This window comes from Acipenser ruthenus, chromosome 34 (genome assembly GCF_902713425.1).
Source record: "Acipenser ruthenus chromosome 34, fAciRut3.2 maternal haplotype, whole genome shotgun sequence".
In the NCBI taxonomy this organism is placed as follows: Eukaryota; Metazoa; Chordata; class Actinopteri; order Acipenseriformes; family Acipenseridae; genus Acipenser; species Acipenser ruthenus.
The window spans coordinates 9154192-9170977 of NC_081222.1; the positions used below are offsets into that span (position 1 = coordinate 9154192).

The 16786-nt window shown below is 38.3% G+C and overlaps 1 protein-coding gene across 2 annotated transcripts in view; it reads left to right on the forward strand.

Annotated features, from left to right (window-relative positions):
- LOC131704992 (uncharacterized) overlaps positions 1–12011 on the forward strand; it is a 93404-nt gene extending 81393 nt beyond the window's left edge. For both annotated transcript variants that reach the window (XM_059006832.1, XM_059006833.1), the window contains 8 exons: positions 756–853; positions 1348–1505; positions 2191–2277; positions 2377–2587; positions 6396–6524; positions 7519–7666; positions 9783–9880; positions 10368–12011. In XM_059006832.1, coding sequence (XP_058862815.1) covers positions 756–853; positions 1348–1505; positions 2191–2277; positions 2377–2587; positions 6396–6524; positions 7519–7666; positions 9783–9880; positions 10368–10529 — 1091 coding nt within the window. In that variant the 3' untranslated portion in view covers positions 10530–12011. The remainder of the gene's footprint in view (positions 1–755; positions 854–1347; positions 1506–2190; positions 2278–2376; positions 2588–6395; positions 6525–7518; positions 7667–9782; positions 9881–10367) is intronic.
- Positions 12012–16786: the final 4775 nt, after the last annotated feature.

Sequence of the window (16786 nt, forward strand, 5' to 3'; positions counted from 1 at the left end):
TTCAGCTCACTGTGGTAGATTATCTAGCTGGTAATGACTGCTGCGTTGAACATTACTGCTTAAATAGGTCTGGTGGAGAGTCCCCGAGTGGCTCATCTGGCAAAAGCAGTACCGCACGGCGTACAGGATGAGTCCTACAGAGCAGGTTCAAATCCTGCCTGTGCGCAGTTAGCCGGTCTGCGCTGGGGACTCCAAGGGGGCGTTGCATTGGCTCTGACGCTCCCAGCGGATTAGGAGGGAAAAGCCAGCAGGGACTGTCTCTCCTCATCAAGCCACAGTGAACTCTACAGGCCAGACAGCTGGCCAGCCTGGGCAGAGATCTGCAGGGCAGGCCTTTATCCTCCAGAGGTCGGTACCTCGCTGATATCCGCTCTCGATTTGCTGGGTGTGAAAAGGAAGTTGGCTTGGTTGTGTGATAGGAGGATACCCACCGAACCTTCAGATCTGCTGCGCTGTGTGGAGATCGCTGTTCGGTGAGGAGAAACGATAATAGTTGAAGATTCCAAATTAGGGGTAAAATAGTTGGGCACTCTAAATTAAAAAAAAAAAAAAAATCGGTCTGTTTTCAGTGATCCTGATTAGCATTTTTCTTGGGTAACCCCTCCTACAGGGGTGAAGGAACATTAGGTTGTTGATGATTAGTGTTAATCAAGTCTGTTAAATAAGATGATTGACCTGAAACATGATCTTTTTTTCTATCCACTATCACACTATACTCTATATAATAACAACACTTCTAATGTATCACTTTTCAGGAGTACCATGCCAGCTGCTTGTTACATTCGTTGATGAACTTTTCGAGAAGACTGAGGATTTGAAAAATCTGTACAGGAGAAGAGATATAAAACAAAAGGTGAGTCAAAACAATATCAACATGGATTGTAACATACACTAATAAAATCCAGGGCTCTTCAAGAAGATTTAGTTTCCAAGAGTCCAAGTAGCACTAGACCTGAACTGATAAATGGGTGATTATTATATATATTTTTTTCAAGTAAACACTAGATACAGGAAAGAAGAACTGTATGAAGATAAAATCATTTCTTATAAACATCAACTGATTTTGGTGAAATGCAGTAAAATCAAAACGTCCAGAAAACGGTCATCCTTTGTGGATGGGTCAAGGTCAACCCAAATGTTCAAGTGTTTATTTTTAATACAACAGCGATTGTTTGTGTGGCAATAAAACAAAGAAATATAGAGAAAGAAAAGCTGTAAAATAAAACTGAAAATCACTGTGGAGTATATCTGGAGGACATCAAGTACAGCATGTTTCACACGACACATGCAGCAGGCATTGAAATGTGCTGTTCTTTATAAACTAATACTTTACTCATTCTCTTTCAGATTGAAATGTTAGCAAATGAGATGAGAATTTCAATGTGCAACGTCCTTGTGGTTTCAAACTATTTCAAGGAGATGAAAATTAACCAAATAAAAGGAACACTGCTGTTGGAGGCAGTTGGTCAAATGCTGATGGCTGCAAAACCCTTTCAAGAGAGAATGTAGAGTATCACCTATCACACCTGAAGCATGCTGAGTCCATTATTCAATTGGTTAATTAATTGCTAATCGGAGAATAGTCACTTGGTATATAGGGAAGTTGATTCCTTTGTTTGGAGAGAGACTGGGAGCAGCAGGAGGCTGTGGTCCCAGATACAAGAAGTATCACCCAGTCAGCGCTATCACAGAGTTGCTTTTTGTATTTATGAAAATTCAAATCATACTCTTTGTACACTTTGTTAAATCCATTTCTAAAATGCCAGCTTTGCATAAACAGAAAAAATGTCAATAAGCAGCTTTGAATTATTCAGCATTTAATCTACTGTTTAATCTATCATTTTATGAACAAAATTATTTAAAATACTCTACTTGAGTACTCTTGTTTAAATCTAGTTCTAACGTCAATTAATGATCTTTGAATTAATCAGCAATAACCTTTGCGGCCGATAATTTGATTATTTATTTATATATATATATATATATATATATATATATATATATATATATATATATATATATATATATATATATATATATTACAATGCATGTAGAGTTTGTTTTTCTTTAATTTAATCATTACTTATGTAAACGCAGAGAACAACATGCCTTAAGATCTGTTGCAGTGGGAGGACAGTCATCTGCTCTGGCAAGAGGTAAATCATATTAAAAGTCTGATCTTTACCACAGACCAGTGCCGAGACCAGTGCCAAGACCAGAGCCGAGACCAGAGCCACTTCTCCCTAATCCATGGCGTGAAGTTGAATTTAGTGATGAGTAAGTGATCAGTTTTTTTATTTTGGTATTTTCTGAAATATTTATAAGACTGAGCTTTTTAAAGTTTGACATTTCTTTTCGTTTTTACTTGTTTTACAGTGCTTACATGAAACTTCAAGAAGAAATACAAAACCACGAACCACACCCTAAGGCTTCCACAACAAATATTCTTATTTCAGGCAATGTGGGTTCCGGAAAGTCAAGCTTTCTAAATTCTGTGCTCTCAGAACTCAGGAGAGAAGAACTCAACGGCAGAGTGCAAAACATTCAAGCCGTGAGACCAGGTGCACAAACAAGCGTCACACAACATGTAAGTGTTTAAATTCCAACACCTCCTACACTTCTCATCTAGTGTGCTTAATTACTGTGTCCTGTCATCTCACTGGCAGTAACAGCAGAGAAAAAAGCAGCAAGTGCACATGAGGTTCAGGTGCTTTAAGCCGAGGGGACACTAATCTACATGTTGCTAGAAAAATGTGGAAAGGGAGATATTCTTTGGAGAAAGTGACATGGAAGCTACAATTTCAAGTAACTTTGTTGCAAGCAACTTAAAAGGATTTTTTGATTTTGTAGAAGCAACATTACACATAAAATTATTCAACCAATGAAAGTTGTGGGGAAAAGTCATGTGACTACCTGCTTCACTGCAAAATAAAAACAAATGGCAGAGAAAAAGTGAAACCGATGTGGACATGGTCAGGGAGACTCTCCTTATGGTTTTGTTCAGGATGGTATATATTAGAGGTCGACACGGGTACCCAGAAACCCAGATAAATTACCCGACGCTACCCGGGTCTCGTTCTACTATCCAGGTTTACTGATATGAAAATTTAAAGAAAATGTAGAAAATTGACAATACAGTTGTAAGCGCTGGTCTCTGGTCATCATAATAAAGACAACGTTAAAACAAGCTTTTAATGTCAGCAGGAAGGGATTAACTGACAGGATATCAATGTTTTACAGAAAACAATAACACTTACACAGCGAGTGGCAAGTACACCTCAATAATAATAACAGCGGAGACTATCCTCTCAGGAACTAAATCGGAAAGAAAACATCCCAACAGTGCTCTACAGTGCAACTAATTTGGTCGCACATGTGATTAAACATTTGCTTGTGCGAACATAAATTTTAATTTAGGCGCACGTGTGCCACTAGAAATTCCTAAAGGTTGACTATAAAAAATAAACGTGTTTCTTTTTTTTTTTAACCTGAAATTATAAAACATTACAAAAACAAAACAAAACACATCTACACTGTCATAGCTCAATCAAATGTAGTTTATTGGTGTCCGCAACCCACTGTTAATCACACATTTATTATTAATGTTAATCACACATTTATTATTAAAACTACAAATCCCATACCGCGCCAATTTCACTGATTTATCAGTGTGATGGCTACTTGTTTCCAGACAGTTTGAAAACTTGTCAAATCAAGATGAGGAAAATAACAAATTATTTTCATGTGATTGGAGAAGTTTCAAAAGAAAACCGCGATGAACAAAATTCAGATATGTTGGCATCCTTTAAGAAATGAGCAATGAAGGCATTTATTATTATTATTATTATTATTATTATTATTATTATTATTATTATTATTATTATTATTATTATTATTATTATTATTATGTTTCCAGTACTGAAAAAGGTTACACAAATCTACAGATCTGAAAGGACTAAATATATGTTTAAATATGTATCATGCACTTAATATATGTCTTGTTCTTTTTTAAAATCATCACCCGAAAAACATCCGGATGGCCGGGCATTTTTCACGGCGGGTATCCAATCCCGGATTTTTACCCGTGCCGACCTCTAACATACTGTATATATTAATGTCACAAGATGAAGTGGAGCTGCATTAAAAAGTTTGACAATTATTATTATCTTCCTTGAATGACCCAATGGAAAATAGTTAGACACTTGCTTAGAAAATATTTTATTTTAAAGTTCCCAAGTTTTAAAGTCGTTTGATACAACTTAATAGTAAATGGCTAAAAGTCAGTGGACTGTCGGTCCCAAAGTTTCTTAATGAGGGTCAAAACACAAAACACTTCTTCCCACACTCCGACTATTTACGAAACAGTTTAGAATGAAACACTGCAGGTATTCACAGCACAGAGAGTTTACTCAATTCCGCTGTGTGGCTTGTCACCTCATTAACTGGTCATTTAGGACAGTGGTGCGCAAACTGGGGGGCGTGGAGAGTCACACAGGGGCGCAAGTATGACTAAAGGGACAGTTCTGTAAATAAATTATATTTATATATATATATATATATATATATATATAATATATAATTTAAAGGATAGAACATTTTAAATAAATACATTAATGACAGCTAATTAGGCCAAGTTCTTACCTTTCAAATGAGCCACTGACGATCACTTTAGTACTTGTAGAACCTGAGAAATTATGTTTGAAGTGGTGAGTGTGTCAGTGAAACTGCAGTGAACAGTGGCAACAAGTGTATATAAAAAAAAAAAAAAACACTAATGTTTTAACAGGCATTTTTTTCCCAGATTTAATGTAAATTGCATATTTTTTCCTAGAAAACACATTCTTAAAAGTCGGAGTGTAAGCCAAATCAAACTCATCAATGGGCATGGGTTTGCATGTTAAGAGCTATGCACACCGGACATGAGCTTGCGAATCAAAAATAATTAAAACTATCGATTTAAATGGAGTAATGCACAACACAAGCGAAGCGAGTAGCGCGAATGAAGCAAGCAAATAATGAAATACATTTGTTTCATTTGTATTTTGCTACGTGCTGTTCGCGTCGCAATGGACCAATCAGAAATAATGTCAAAGGTAGTGGCTGTCGGACTATCAGTGTCTCGCTCACGCAGAGATTACCTAAATACTGAAATATATATTCTGATGTGGAACTGCGGTCACCATGATTTTAGAAGTTGAAATGTTATCAAAGAAAATTCCTTTTTAAATTATGTTTGAAATACGGGAAAAAGTCTGTCCTGCGAGCTGTCTTGGAGAATGGTGCAGAATAAAACTGATTCCCGGTAAATAAGAGAGAGTTGACAGGTCTGAGCTGAGGGGTTGTGTTGTCAGGACAAGACGTGTAATTTGAGTTTGACTCTGTGTGTGATGTATAATTCTATTGTGCGCTCTCGCTTGTTTAGGTCTGTAAATCGAGAACACTCGATAAATAGTGAAGTCTTGCTTAAACCGAGTGTTTGTCTGTATATTCTGCATAGAATAAACCGAGGTGGTTCGAGTCCAGTTTCCGGCGCATGTTTCCCTTCTCTCGCAGGTGTGGGGATCTGTAGTGAAGGGTGTTGCTTTGTTTATTTTTATGTATTTATTTTTGGTATTTATTACGTATGGTTTGCATGATTTATTCACTTTGATTTGTCACGTTTTAGATTCTTTGGAGCACGGCTTTTTCTAGCTTGTATTAACGTTTGTTTTTTCTGTTTTGTTTGATTGCTGCACGGTGTGTTTCTTTCTTCATTTGGGCACCTTTGCATGGGCGGGGCGGGGCGGGGTCCAGACCCCTCCCCCTCCCCCTCCCCCTCCCCCTCCCCCCTTTTCATTAAAAATGTCAATATATTGTTTACTTTAACGGTATGTTTCCTATCAGGTATCCCCCCGTCACGACAGTCTGGATCCGCCCCTGCTTTGGTGATAGGAGATCTGTGCCTGACGTGTCTCTAACCCACTCCTTTTATTTTTGTCTATGGTTCTGAAGCGAGGCTGTATAATATTAATCTCCATCTAGTGGCGCTTGGAAGTTTTGCACGTGTTCTGATTTTTTTAATGTTTGTAACTCATAATCCATTCTAAATGCATTCTTTTGTTACTTGTAAAAAAAAAAAGTTGCACTTTTGTAATTCATGTCCACTAGTTTTCATTTAATTGAAAAGTGTTTGTAATTGTCGGAATGTGGTTAAGTACTTCTTGTTAAAAGACCAGATTGAGTTCCTTCTGCTCTATATTTAACCTGGGGGTGGCGCAGTCGAGCTCGTTTTGTAGCACTTAATGTTAATTGGGTTTTCTGGGTTTGAGTGTTAATGTACCTATACCTATAGCATGTTACACATAACATCAATGCATACACATAATAAATATGATCATTGTATAATTTCTTTGCAGCTAAGATGCCACACATTCAATGACAAGATCAAAATCTTTGATACAGCAGGATTTGAACTGGGGAAAACAGTAAAGGCCACAATAATATTAAAGAAGATCATAGATGGTGAAGTGGCTGAAGGCACAAAGGTATGTAAGTAATGTTAATGCAGTGATGTGTAAAAGACTTGTAGAAAGCATTTTGAAAGCGCATTGGCTCCTTTGAGTGGCTCAGCAGCTGTAACATCATTGAATACTATTTTATCACAGTATGATGCAATACAAGTGAATACAGTTCTCTCTTCCATCATTTACAGTGGCATACAGAAAAACAAACACACCATGCATTTACAACTAATACTTTCATCTCCTTTAAAATTCAAGAAGTAGATACAACTTTCAAACAGCCTTAACTTTTTAAATTTTTTAATGTCAGGTGTAGCTTGATCTTTACACACACACACACACACATCTTTGCATCATGGTTTGTTGTTTTTTTCTGGGGGGGGGGGGGGGGGTAATTCTCCCCATTTATTACTCTGAAAGAAAACACAGCTTATTTCAATTGTACTGAAACTGTGTGAGTTAAAACCACAGCAATTAACCATACTTAATAAGTCAGTTAATTTATTCATTTTGTCAACAGCTTGTATCCTGTTAACTAGCAAGGATATATATATATATATATATATATATATATATATATATATATATATATATTGAGCAAGGTACTTTAGCTAGATTGCTCCAGTAAAAAACCCAACTGTATAAATGGTATAAAAATAACGTGAAATAATGTATAATGTGATATCTTGTAACAATTGTAAGTCGCCCTGGATAAGGGCGTCTGCTAAGAAATAAATATAATAATAATAATAATAATAATAATAATAATAATAATAATAATAATAATAATAATAGACCATACTTAAGTCAGTTCTTTTATTCCTAGCAGGTCATTTTAATAGACCTCAGTCTCTGAATAGCTACTCTGCTTCCCAATGCATATAGATGACTAACTGGAGGCATTAAAAAGAAAATTGCAATAATCTCAGAAAAAGGGACTTTTCTTGGTAATATTTTAAGTGTCTTTTGAGAAATGGAAACTGTTTTCTAAAACTTATTTTTGGTTTTTATCTTTCAGTTTGATGATATTCTGAAAACAAAAAGCTCAATGGAAAGAGACAAAATCCACTGTGTAGTGATGGTTATATCAATTCATAGCGCTGAAAATGTGGACCCAGCCTTGATTCGGTTTTATGAAGAATGCATTGGAATGCTCACAGAGACTGGTAATATATCATTAGCATTGTGTCTGCCTATTTCTATGTGTGTGTGTATATATTTTGTAAACGATCGGCCCTCGCTCGGGTTCGTTGCCCCTTTAAAAACACGACCCAGCACAACAGAAGTGGATTTTTTAAGCGCTGACGCGCTAATTTTTTAATAAACACAAAATAAAACAAAAACACACAAAATAAACACCTAGCTCTTTTGGAGCACTAACTCGACTTTCAGGAACACCCTGACTAACGCGGGACAGCTACGCTGTTTACCCGTCCTTCCCAAAACACCGGTTTGATACCGCACTTACTTTTCCTTTGGCTACTCGGAGACAGCGCACCTCTTCTGCCTCCTTCCACTCAGCAGCCTCGAGCAGACTGCCTGCTCTGCTTTTAAATCCCGCACCTGGGTCTAATTCCCCAATAACGCCCAGGTGCGGATGATAATTAATAATAAAACAATTAAACTAAACAATACAATTCAACAAATTAAATGAAACAATAAATCAACACAATACAAACAAAAAGGTGCATTTCTCTCCCAGGGAGGTTTTACAACCCGCTATCTCACAATTTATATACTTTATATACTCTATATACAATACTGTTTTTTTTTATTGTTTCTTTTCCTCCTTCTCTTGCTTTCTCTCTCTCGTATATACTATATATCCCTGCCACCTCCACCAGGTAAGCACCTTCACCTGTTGAGAATAGAATAAATACTGTGCGCTAGCTTCAGACTGTTATCATTCCCAATTTGTATGCTAATTTGAATTTGTACATGCTGTATATTGGAATCTAATTGGTAAATAGGGCGTGACACACTGGGAAATACCGCACGCAGCAATCTCCATTTACCACCACTAATCTGTCCAATTTACTGCCACTTAGCAAATCCATCCCTAAGTGTGTCTCTTGTTTATTTACATTGTAGTTACCTAATAAACGTCTGTGTACTCACACAGTTACAGTGTCCATAACTACAATGTACTTGATGTAAGCGCACAATTGTATCAGAAAAGGGTTAAGGTTAGGTGTGTTAGGGTAAGGTGTAGAGGTATGATTAGGGTTGATGAGATAGGGATAGGATATTATGCATACATGTAAGTACACATGCATTGCTACAAAGTAGCTACTACATAAATACACAGTAATTAGAGACACTTCATGCAAAGTGTTATCACAGTTAGACACCCTGTAAAGACTAACAGGATCTTAAAACTTGCTTTAAACACACCCAGACCAAATTACTGTAAAACCCTTAAACCACACCTTAAAAGTACACCACTGTTTCTCATTTCCCCCAAAATTGTTTAAATATATCTTCTGCAGTGGTCGTTACCTGAAGATAACTTACCTTGTGATTGGTTAAGTGCTCCTTCCTTCAGCTCACTGTGGTAGATTATCTAGCTGGTAATGACTGCTGCGTTGAACATTACTGCTTAAAATAGGTCTGGTGGAGAGTCCCCGAGTGGCTCATCTGGCAAAAGCAGTCCCGCACGGTGTGCAGGATGAGTCCTACAGAGCAGGTTCAAATCCTGCCTGTGCGCAGTTAGACGGTCTGCGCTGGGGACTCCAAGGGGGCATTGCATTAGCTCTGACACTCCCAGGGGGTTAGGGAGGGAAAAGCCGGCAGAGACTGTCTCTCCTCATCGAGCCACAGTGAACTCTACAGGACAGACAGCTGGTAAGCCTGGGCAGAGATCTGCAGGGCTGGCCTTTGTCTTCCAGAGGTCGGTACTTCGCTCAGTTTCTTGGGTGTAAAAAGGAAGTTAGCATGGTTGTGGGATAGGAGGATACCCACTGAACCTTCAGATCTGCTGCGCTGTGTGGAGATCGCTGTTCAGTGAGGAGAAACGATGATAGTTGGAGATTCCAAATTAGGGGTAAAATAATTGGGCACTCTAAATTTAAAAAAAAAAAAATCTGTCTGTTTTCAATTACCCTGATTAGCATTTTTCTTGGGTAACCCCCCCTACAGGGGTGAAGGAATATTAGGTTGTTGATGATTACTGTTAATCAAGTCTGTTAAATGAGATGATTGACCTGAAACATGATCTTTTTTTCTATCCACAATCACACTAGACGCTATATAACACAACACTTCTAATGTATCACTTTTCAGGAGTACCATGCCAGCTGCTTGTTACATTTGTTGATGAACTTTTCGAGAAGACTGAGGATTTGAAAAATCTGTACAGGAGAAGAGATATGAAACAAAAGGTGAGTCAAAACAATATCAACATGGATTGTAACATACACTAATAAAATCCAGGGCTCTTCAAGAAGATTTAGAGTCCAAGAGTCCAGGTAGCACTAGACCTGAACTGATAAATAGGTGATTTTTTTTCTTCAAATAAACACTAGATACAGGAAAGAAGAACTGTGTGAAGTTAAAATGATTTCTTATAAACATCAACTGATTTTGGTGAAATGCAGTAAAACCCAACCATCCAGAAAACGGTCCTCCTTTGTGGATGGGTCAAGGGTCAACCCAAATATTCAAGTGTTTATTTTTAATACAACAGCAGTTGTTTGTGTGGTAATAAAACAAAGAAATATAGAGAAAGAAAAGCTGTAAAATAAAACTGAAAATCACTGTGCAGTATATCTGGAGGACATCAAGTACAACATGTTTCACACGACACATGCAGCAGGCATTGAAATGTGCTGTTCTTTATAAACTAATACTTTATTCATTCTCTTTCAGATTGAAATGTTAGCAAATGAGATGAGAATTTCAATGAGCAACATTATTGTGGTTTCAAACTACTTAGAGGAGATGAAAATTAACCAAATAAAAGGAACTCTGCTGTTGGAGGCGTTTGCTCAAATGCTGATGGCTGCAAAACCCTTTCAAGAGAGAATGTAGAGTATCACCTGTCACACCTGAAGCACGCTGAGTGCAATTGGTTAATTCATTGCTAATCGGAGAATAGTCACTTGGTATATAGGGAAGTTGATTAATTTGTTTGGAGAGAGACTGGGAGCAGCAGGAGGCTGTGGTACCAGATACAAGAAGTATCACCCAGTCAGCGCTATCAAAGAGTTACTTTTTGTATTTATGAAAATTCAAATCATACTCTTTGTACACTTTGTTAAATCCATTTCTAAACTGTCAGCTTTGCATAAACAGAAAAAAAATGCCAATAAGCAGCTTTGATTTATTCAGCATTTAATCTATTGTTTAATCTATCATTTTATGAAAAAATATATTAAAAATACTCCACTTGAGTACTCTTGTTTAAATCTAGTTCTAACGTCAATTAATGGTCTTTGAATTAATCAGCAATAACCTTTGCATTATATGCTGGAAGTTCCTTAAACAGGTTTCTTATTAATAAGAGCTGAAACAGCTTGCAGATACTCTGCAATAATGTAAAAGACTGGGGAAAATGAAGAATGTAAATCACAGGTGGACATGAGTCTTAGTTTTCATAACATCATAAATGAAATGTGAATGATGTTTTTTTGAAATAAATAAATAAAATATGCCTTTGTTTCCTATTTACACAGCACTCATGTTTGCTGTTGCTATTGTGTTGTATTGTATTGTATTGTATTGTATTGTATTGTATTGTATGGTATTGTATTGACCAGTCTGTCTAATAAGGGGGCTCATTCAAACACCTTTCAAATGTATTAACTTCAGGATGTTCACATTACTAACCACTGAATTTGAAAATCCCATCTCATACATTTCCCATGTACTGTAATATAGCTTCCCTTATAAAATGGCTTGGATAAATTAAGTGCTGTGATTGGCTGAACAAAATCACATGACTGTGTGGTAATAATTGTCTTACCGCACGGCTATGACATCACAGACCAACAGACTTACCTGATCTATTAATATTACTATGCCTTAATTGTAACAATGATCTAAACAGTGTTTCTGTAGGTAAAAATGTCAACATACAGCTGAAACAGCATTTAAATCACTCAACAATCTTTTTTTTCATCTCTGTCACTTAGAATTACAGAAAAATTGGCAAATATACTGTGGTATTTATTTAGTCAGAGAACAGAACAAAGAAAACTCTGAGGCAAAAGACATCTGAGAAATCACCACGCAAGTCTCACTCTGCATGTAATATATACAGTCACCTCCAAAATTATTGGCACCCTTGATAAAGATGAGCAAAAAAGGCTGTATAAAATAAACAACACAGGTAATGAACTATATTTTATGCTCAAATATATGGGAAAACCATATTCTTTTATTCTAATACAATTGCTCAGAGAAAAAAGTTTTTTTTATTAACAAGTAATAAAACATTTTCTCAAAAAGATAGGTGTCAGAATTATTGGCACCCCTAAATATTCTTATAAATAAAATTTTAAAAAAATTAAATCTGCATTAACATTCTACTTTAAGTTCATCTCAGTCTTAAGGAACTGTATTGTGGCCTTCCATGGCTTCCTGTTTCACTGGGGTATAAAAATGAGGTAACACGCATATGAAATCCATTTGTCATCCATCACCATGGGGAAAGGCAAAGAACTCACAAATGAAAAGAGACAAATGGTTGTTGACCTTCATAAGTCAGGCAATGGGTACAAAACAATAGCTAAAAAACTAAATATACCACTTACCAGTATTAGGGCAATAATTAAGAAGTTCAAAACCACTGGAACAGTGGTAAACTTGCCTGGTAGAGGACGCAAGTGTATCTTGCCCCCACACACAGTGAGGCAAAGGGAAATCCAAGGGCCACAGTTGGAGAATTACAGAACTTGGCTGCATCTTGGGGTCACCAAGTCTCCAAATCTACAATTAGACGCCACCTCCATTTTTGGAAGGGTTGCCAGAAAAAAGCCTTTATTGAGAGCAACCAACAAACGTAAGCGCCTGGAGTTTGCTAAATGCCATTGGCACTTCGATTGGAACCGGGTGCTATGGTCAGATGAGATGAAAATAGCTCTTTTGCCACGCACACCAGCGGTGGGTTTGGCGTCGAAAGAAGGATGCGTGTGCGGAAAAGAACCTCATACCTACTGTAAAATATGGTGGTGGATCTTTGATGTTATGAGGCTGTTTTGCTTCCACTGGTCCTGGGGCCCTTGTTAAGGTCAACGGCATTATGAACTCTACCCAGTACCAGGACATTTTAGCCAAAAACCTGGTTGCCACTGCCAGGAGGCTGAAACTTGGCCGCAAGTGGATCTTTCAGCAAGACAATGACCCCAAGCACACAGCAAAATCCACACAGAAATGGTTAATTGACCACAAAATCAACATTTTGCAATGGCCAGCTCAGTCTCCGGACTTTAACCTCATTGAAAACCTGTGGTTTCAATCACTGGCGCCAGCTTCGTGGGTGCTGTGTGTGCTCGAGCACCCCCAAAAATTATTTATACAAGTGTTACTAAACACCCCACGAAAACACACAAAAATGTAATAAACCTAAAATAGCAACAATGTACAATTGGACGAAAAATCATGTGAATACAAGCACTTTTCTGTGTACTCCCGCAGATTGTGCAGGACCTTCGGGGAGGGGTTAACTGTCATTTGACTAAATTATGGTTCAGCGATTGGTCGTTTTTTTTATTCCTCTCCTTATATAATGTCAGTGATGACCTATAGTAGAACCCGGACTCTTCGATTTCCCGAGAGGGGTGTTCAATTTCACTGTATGAATAGTAATCGGTTGTTCATTAATTTAGTCAGAAAAACAGAACACAAACCATTTGACTGATTTTACTTTAAAAAAATTATAAGTATTTATATAGCAGTCAATCCATTTCCTACAACTTAAAATTGAGGTCCTTAGTTATAAACACCCCTTTGTTGTTTGCAATTGATTTGTCTGCTAAAAACGTGTCTGCTCAAAACGCATCGTCAACGAACAAATTTAACTTTGGAGTGTAGCTAATGTTTTTGTAAATTCGTAATAAGGAAAACAAACTCAAAAGAAAAAAAAGAAACCCCGGTATCTGAGTTTAATTTGACAACTGACAACAACACAAAGCGATCTGCTAATGAGCTAAACAATGATGAGAAAGCCAGCATATGCACCGGAGCAAAACCGAAGAAAGGCCGAACATTTCAACAAAAGTGGATATCAAATTTCACGTGGCTCAAATTTGATGATGGAAAGGTGTTTTGCAAAATTTGTGACAGATCTAATTTTTTTAATTTGCTTAAGTTAAGGGGTGAAGATGTTCCTGAAATAAATCAATGGATGCAGCGAACTAACTTCAAATGGCTGTCACATGAAGCGACAAACGAAATGCTTATGATAATGTATCAGGATGTGCTGAAAAAGGTGCTTAAGAACATTCAGAGCTGTGAGTTTTTTTTTATTATGATTGATAAAACTGCAGACATAAGCACCCATGAACAAGTTTCTGTTTGTATTCGTTGGGTCAGTGAGAGCTTGGATATTCACGAAGACTTTATTGGGTTCTACGAGACAGCTAAAACAACAGCAGAAGAACTGTTCAACATTGTCAAAGATGTATTAACAAGGTGTGGCTTGGATTTAAAAAGGTGTAGGGGACAGTGCTTTGATTGGGCTAGTAATGTCTCGGGCATAAGAAATGGAGTGCAGGCTAAAGTCCGTGAAATTGAACGTCGCGCGACCTTTGTACATTGTTTGGCTCATTCCCTAAGTTTGGTTGTTCAGGACTGTGTTGTAAATGTACCAAACTGTAGGGATGTGCTCAATGAAATCAGGGAACTGATTAATTTTGTAAGCGCATCTCCAAAACGATTAGCAATATTTAAAAATCTGAAACAATCGGATACACACAACCTGCGACCATTTGCACCCACTAGATGGACCCTGCATGCAGCAAGCTTAAAATCAATTACCGATAACTACAGGGAGTTACTGGAATTTTTTCAGATGACTGCTGAGCAAGATCGCACTGAAGTTGGTGCCAAAGCTAATGGATTTTGTTCAAGACTGGAGACATTTGCTGTGTACTTCATGCTGCATCTGCTTTTGAAGTTATTCTCTCATGTTGATGCTGCAAATACAGCTTTGCAAGCCAGTACTCTGAGCCTCCAGCAAGCATCTTCAGTTATTGAACACTTGAAAACCACCATTCAGTATCTGAGGAGCAGTTTCGATACATTCTGGTCAAACATAAAAGAACTGGCAAATAATCTGAGCACTGAAGGACCAGTCCTGCCCCAGAAGCGCAGAGTACCAAAGCGGTTAGAATCAGCTCGTGGAGAGCAACACACATTTAGCACTGCAGAAGATTTCTACAGGTGACAATATTTTGAAGTTTTTGACAATGCATTGGCTGGCTTGCATGAGAGATTTGACCAAGAAAGCCTACATTTATTACTGCAAGTCGAGAAATTTGTGATTGGGGAAGATTCGGGAGAAATACTTTGTCAGTTCTATGGAAGTGATGTTGAGAGTGCTGTATTAACTTCCCAACGCGATATGATGTTGGACACTGTGCAAGCCCGCCAGACCTTCAGCGGCATGAGAAACTTACAATACATTGTGTCATTCTTTAAGGCGGATTCTACACTTTGCATTATGTTTCCCGAGCTGTTTAAACTAATTCGACTAGTTCTAACAATACCAGTCACAACCTGCACCAGCGAGAGGTCTTTCTCTGCACTATGTCGCCTAAAAACTTTTCTTAGGTCTACAATGACCCAAGCAAGACTGAATAGCATTGCGGTGCTCCATATTCACGGAGAGTCAGTTCCAGTGGACCTTGTAGATGTTGTAAACGACTTCATCAGCAGAAGCACTGTGCGAAGGAACACATTCTCCTTGACATAAATATAAAGGTGAGAAATGTTGCATTCTTTTTCTTTTACCGGGGGGGGTTGAGTTATGTGTTAGGTTATGTTTGTATGTTTTGAGATTAGCACCCCCAATCATTTTGAAAAGTTGGCGCCGTTGGTTTCAATTATTATTATTATTATTATTATTATTATTATTATTATTATTATTATTATTATTATTATTATTATTTATTTCTTAGCAGACGCCCTTATCCAGGGCGACTTACAATCGTAAGCAAATACATTTCAAGTGTTACAGTACAAGTAATACAATAAGAGCAATATAAATACAATGACTTTGGTTCAAGCAAGTACAAGTGTGACAAAATACAATTCAATAATACAGCAGATAACAGTGACAGTGATAGTTACATCAAGATATGATTAAATACAAAATACTACAGATTAAACACTTGGCAGATTACAGTACCCTGAAGTAGAGGATTAAATGCAGTAAAGGCGCATTTAAGGAAGGGTGATAGTGTCCCAGGGGAAAAACGGAGGAGTTCTACAGGTGCTGTCTGAAGAGGTGAGTCTTAAGGAGGCGCCGGAATGTGGTCAAGGACTGGGCGGTCCTGACATCTGTAGGAAGGTCATTCCACCACTGCGGAGTGAGGGTGGAGAAGGAGCGGGCTCTGGAGGCAGGGGAGCGTAGAGGAGGTACAGCCAGTCTTCTAGTGCAGGCGGAGCGGAGAGGTCGAGTGGGGGTGTAGGGAGAGATGAGGGTCTGGAGGTAGCTGGGTGCAGTCTGGTCAAGGCATCTGTTGGTGAGGAAGGGTCTGATTCTTCGGATGTTGCTCAGGAAGAATCGGCAAGTGCGTGCCAGAGTGGAGATGTGCTGGGAATAAGAGAGGCAGGGGTCCAGGATGACTCCGAGGTTCTTAGCGGAGGAAGAAGGAGAGAGTATGGTAGATTCCAGAGGAACAGAGATAGAGAGATCAGAGGAAGGGGAGGAGGAGGGAAAGAAAAGGAGGTCAGATTTAGAGAGGTTGAGTTTGAGGTGATGCGAGTGCATCCAGGAGGAAATAGCAGACAGACAGGTAGAGATACGGGAGGAGATGGTGGAGTCAGAGGTGGGGAAGGAGAGGAAAATCTGAGCATCATCAGCATAGAAATGGTATGAGAAACCATAGGATGCGATGAGGGGGCCCAGGGAGTGGGTGTAGAGAGAGAACAGGAGAGGACCCAAGACTGACCCTTGGGGGCAAGACGGGGGGTGAGAGAGGGTGAGGTGTGGAGGTTGCTCCACGCCAGGTTACCTGGTAAGTGCGGTTGGAGAGGTAGGAGGAGAACCAGGCCAGAGCGGTGCCAGAGATCCCTAGGTCAGCGAGAGATGATAGTAGAATAGAGTGAACAACAGTGTCAAA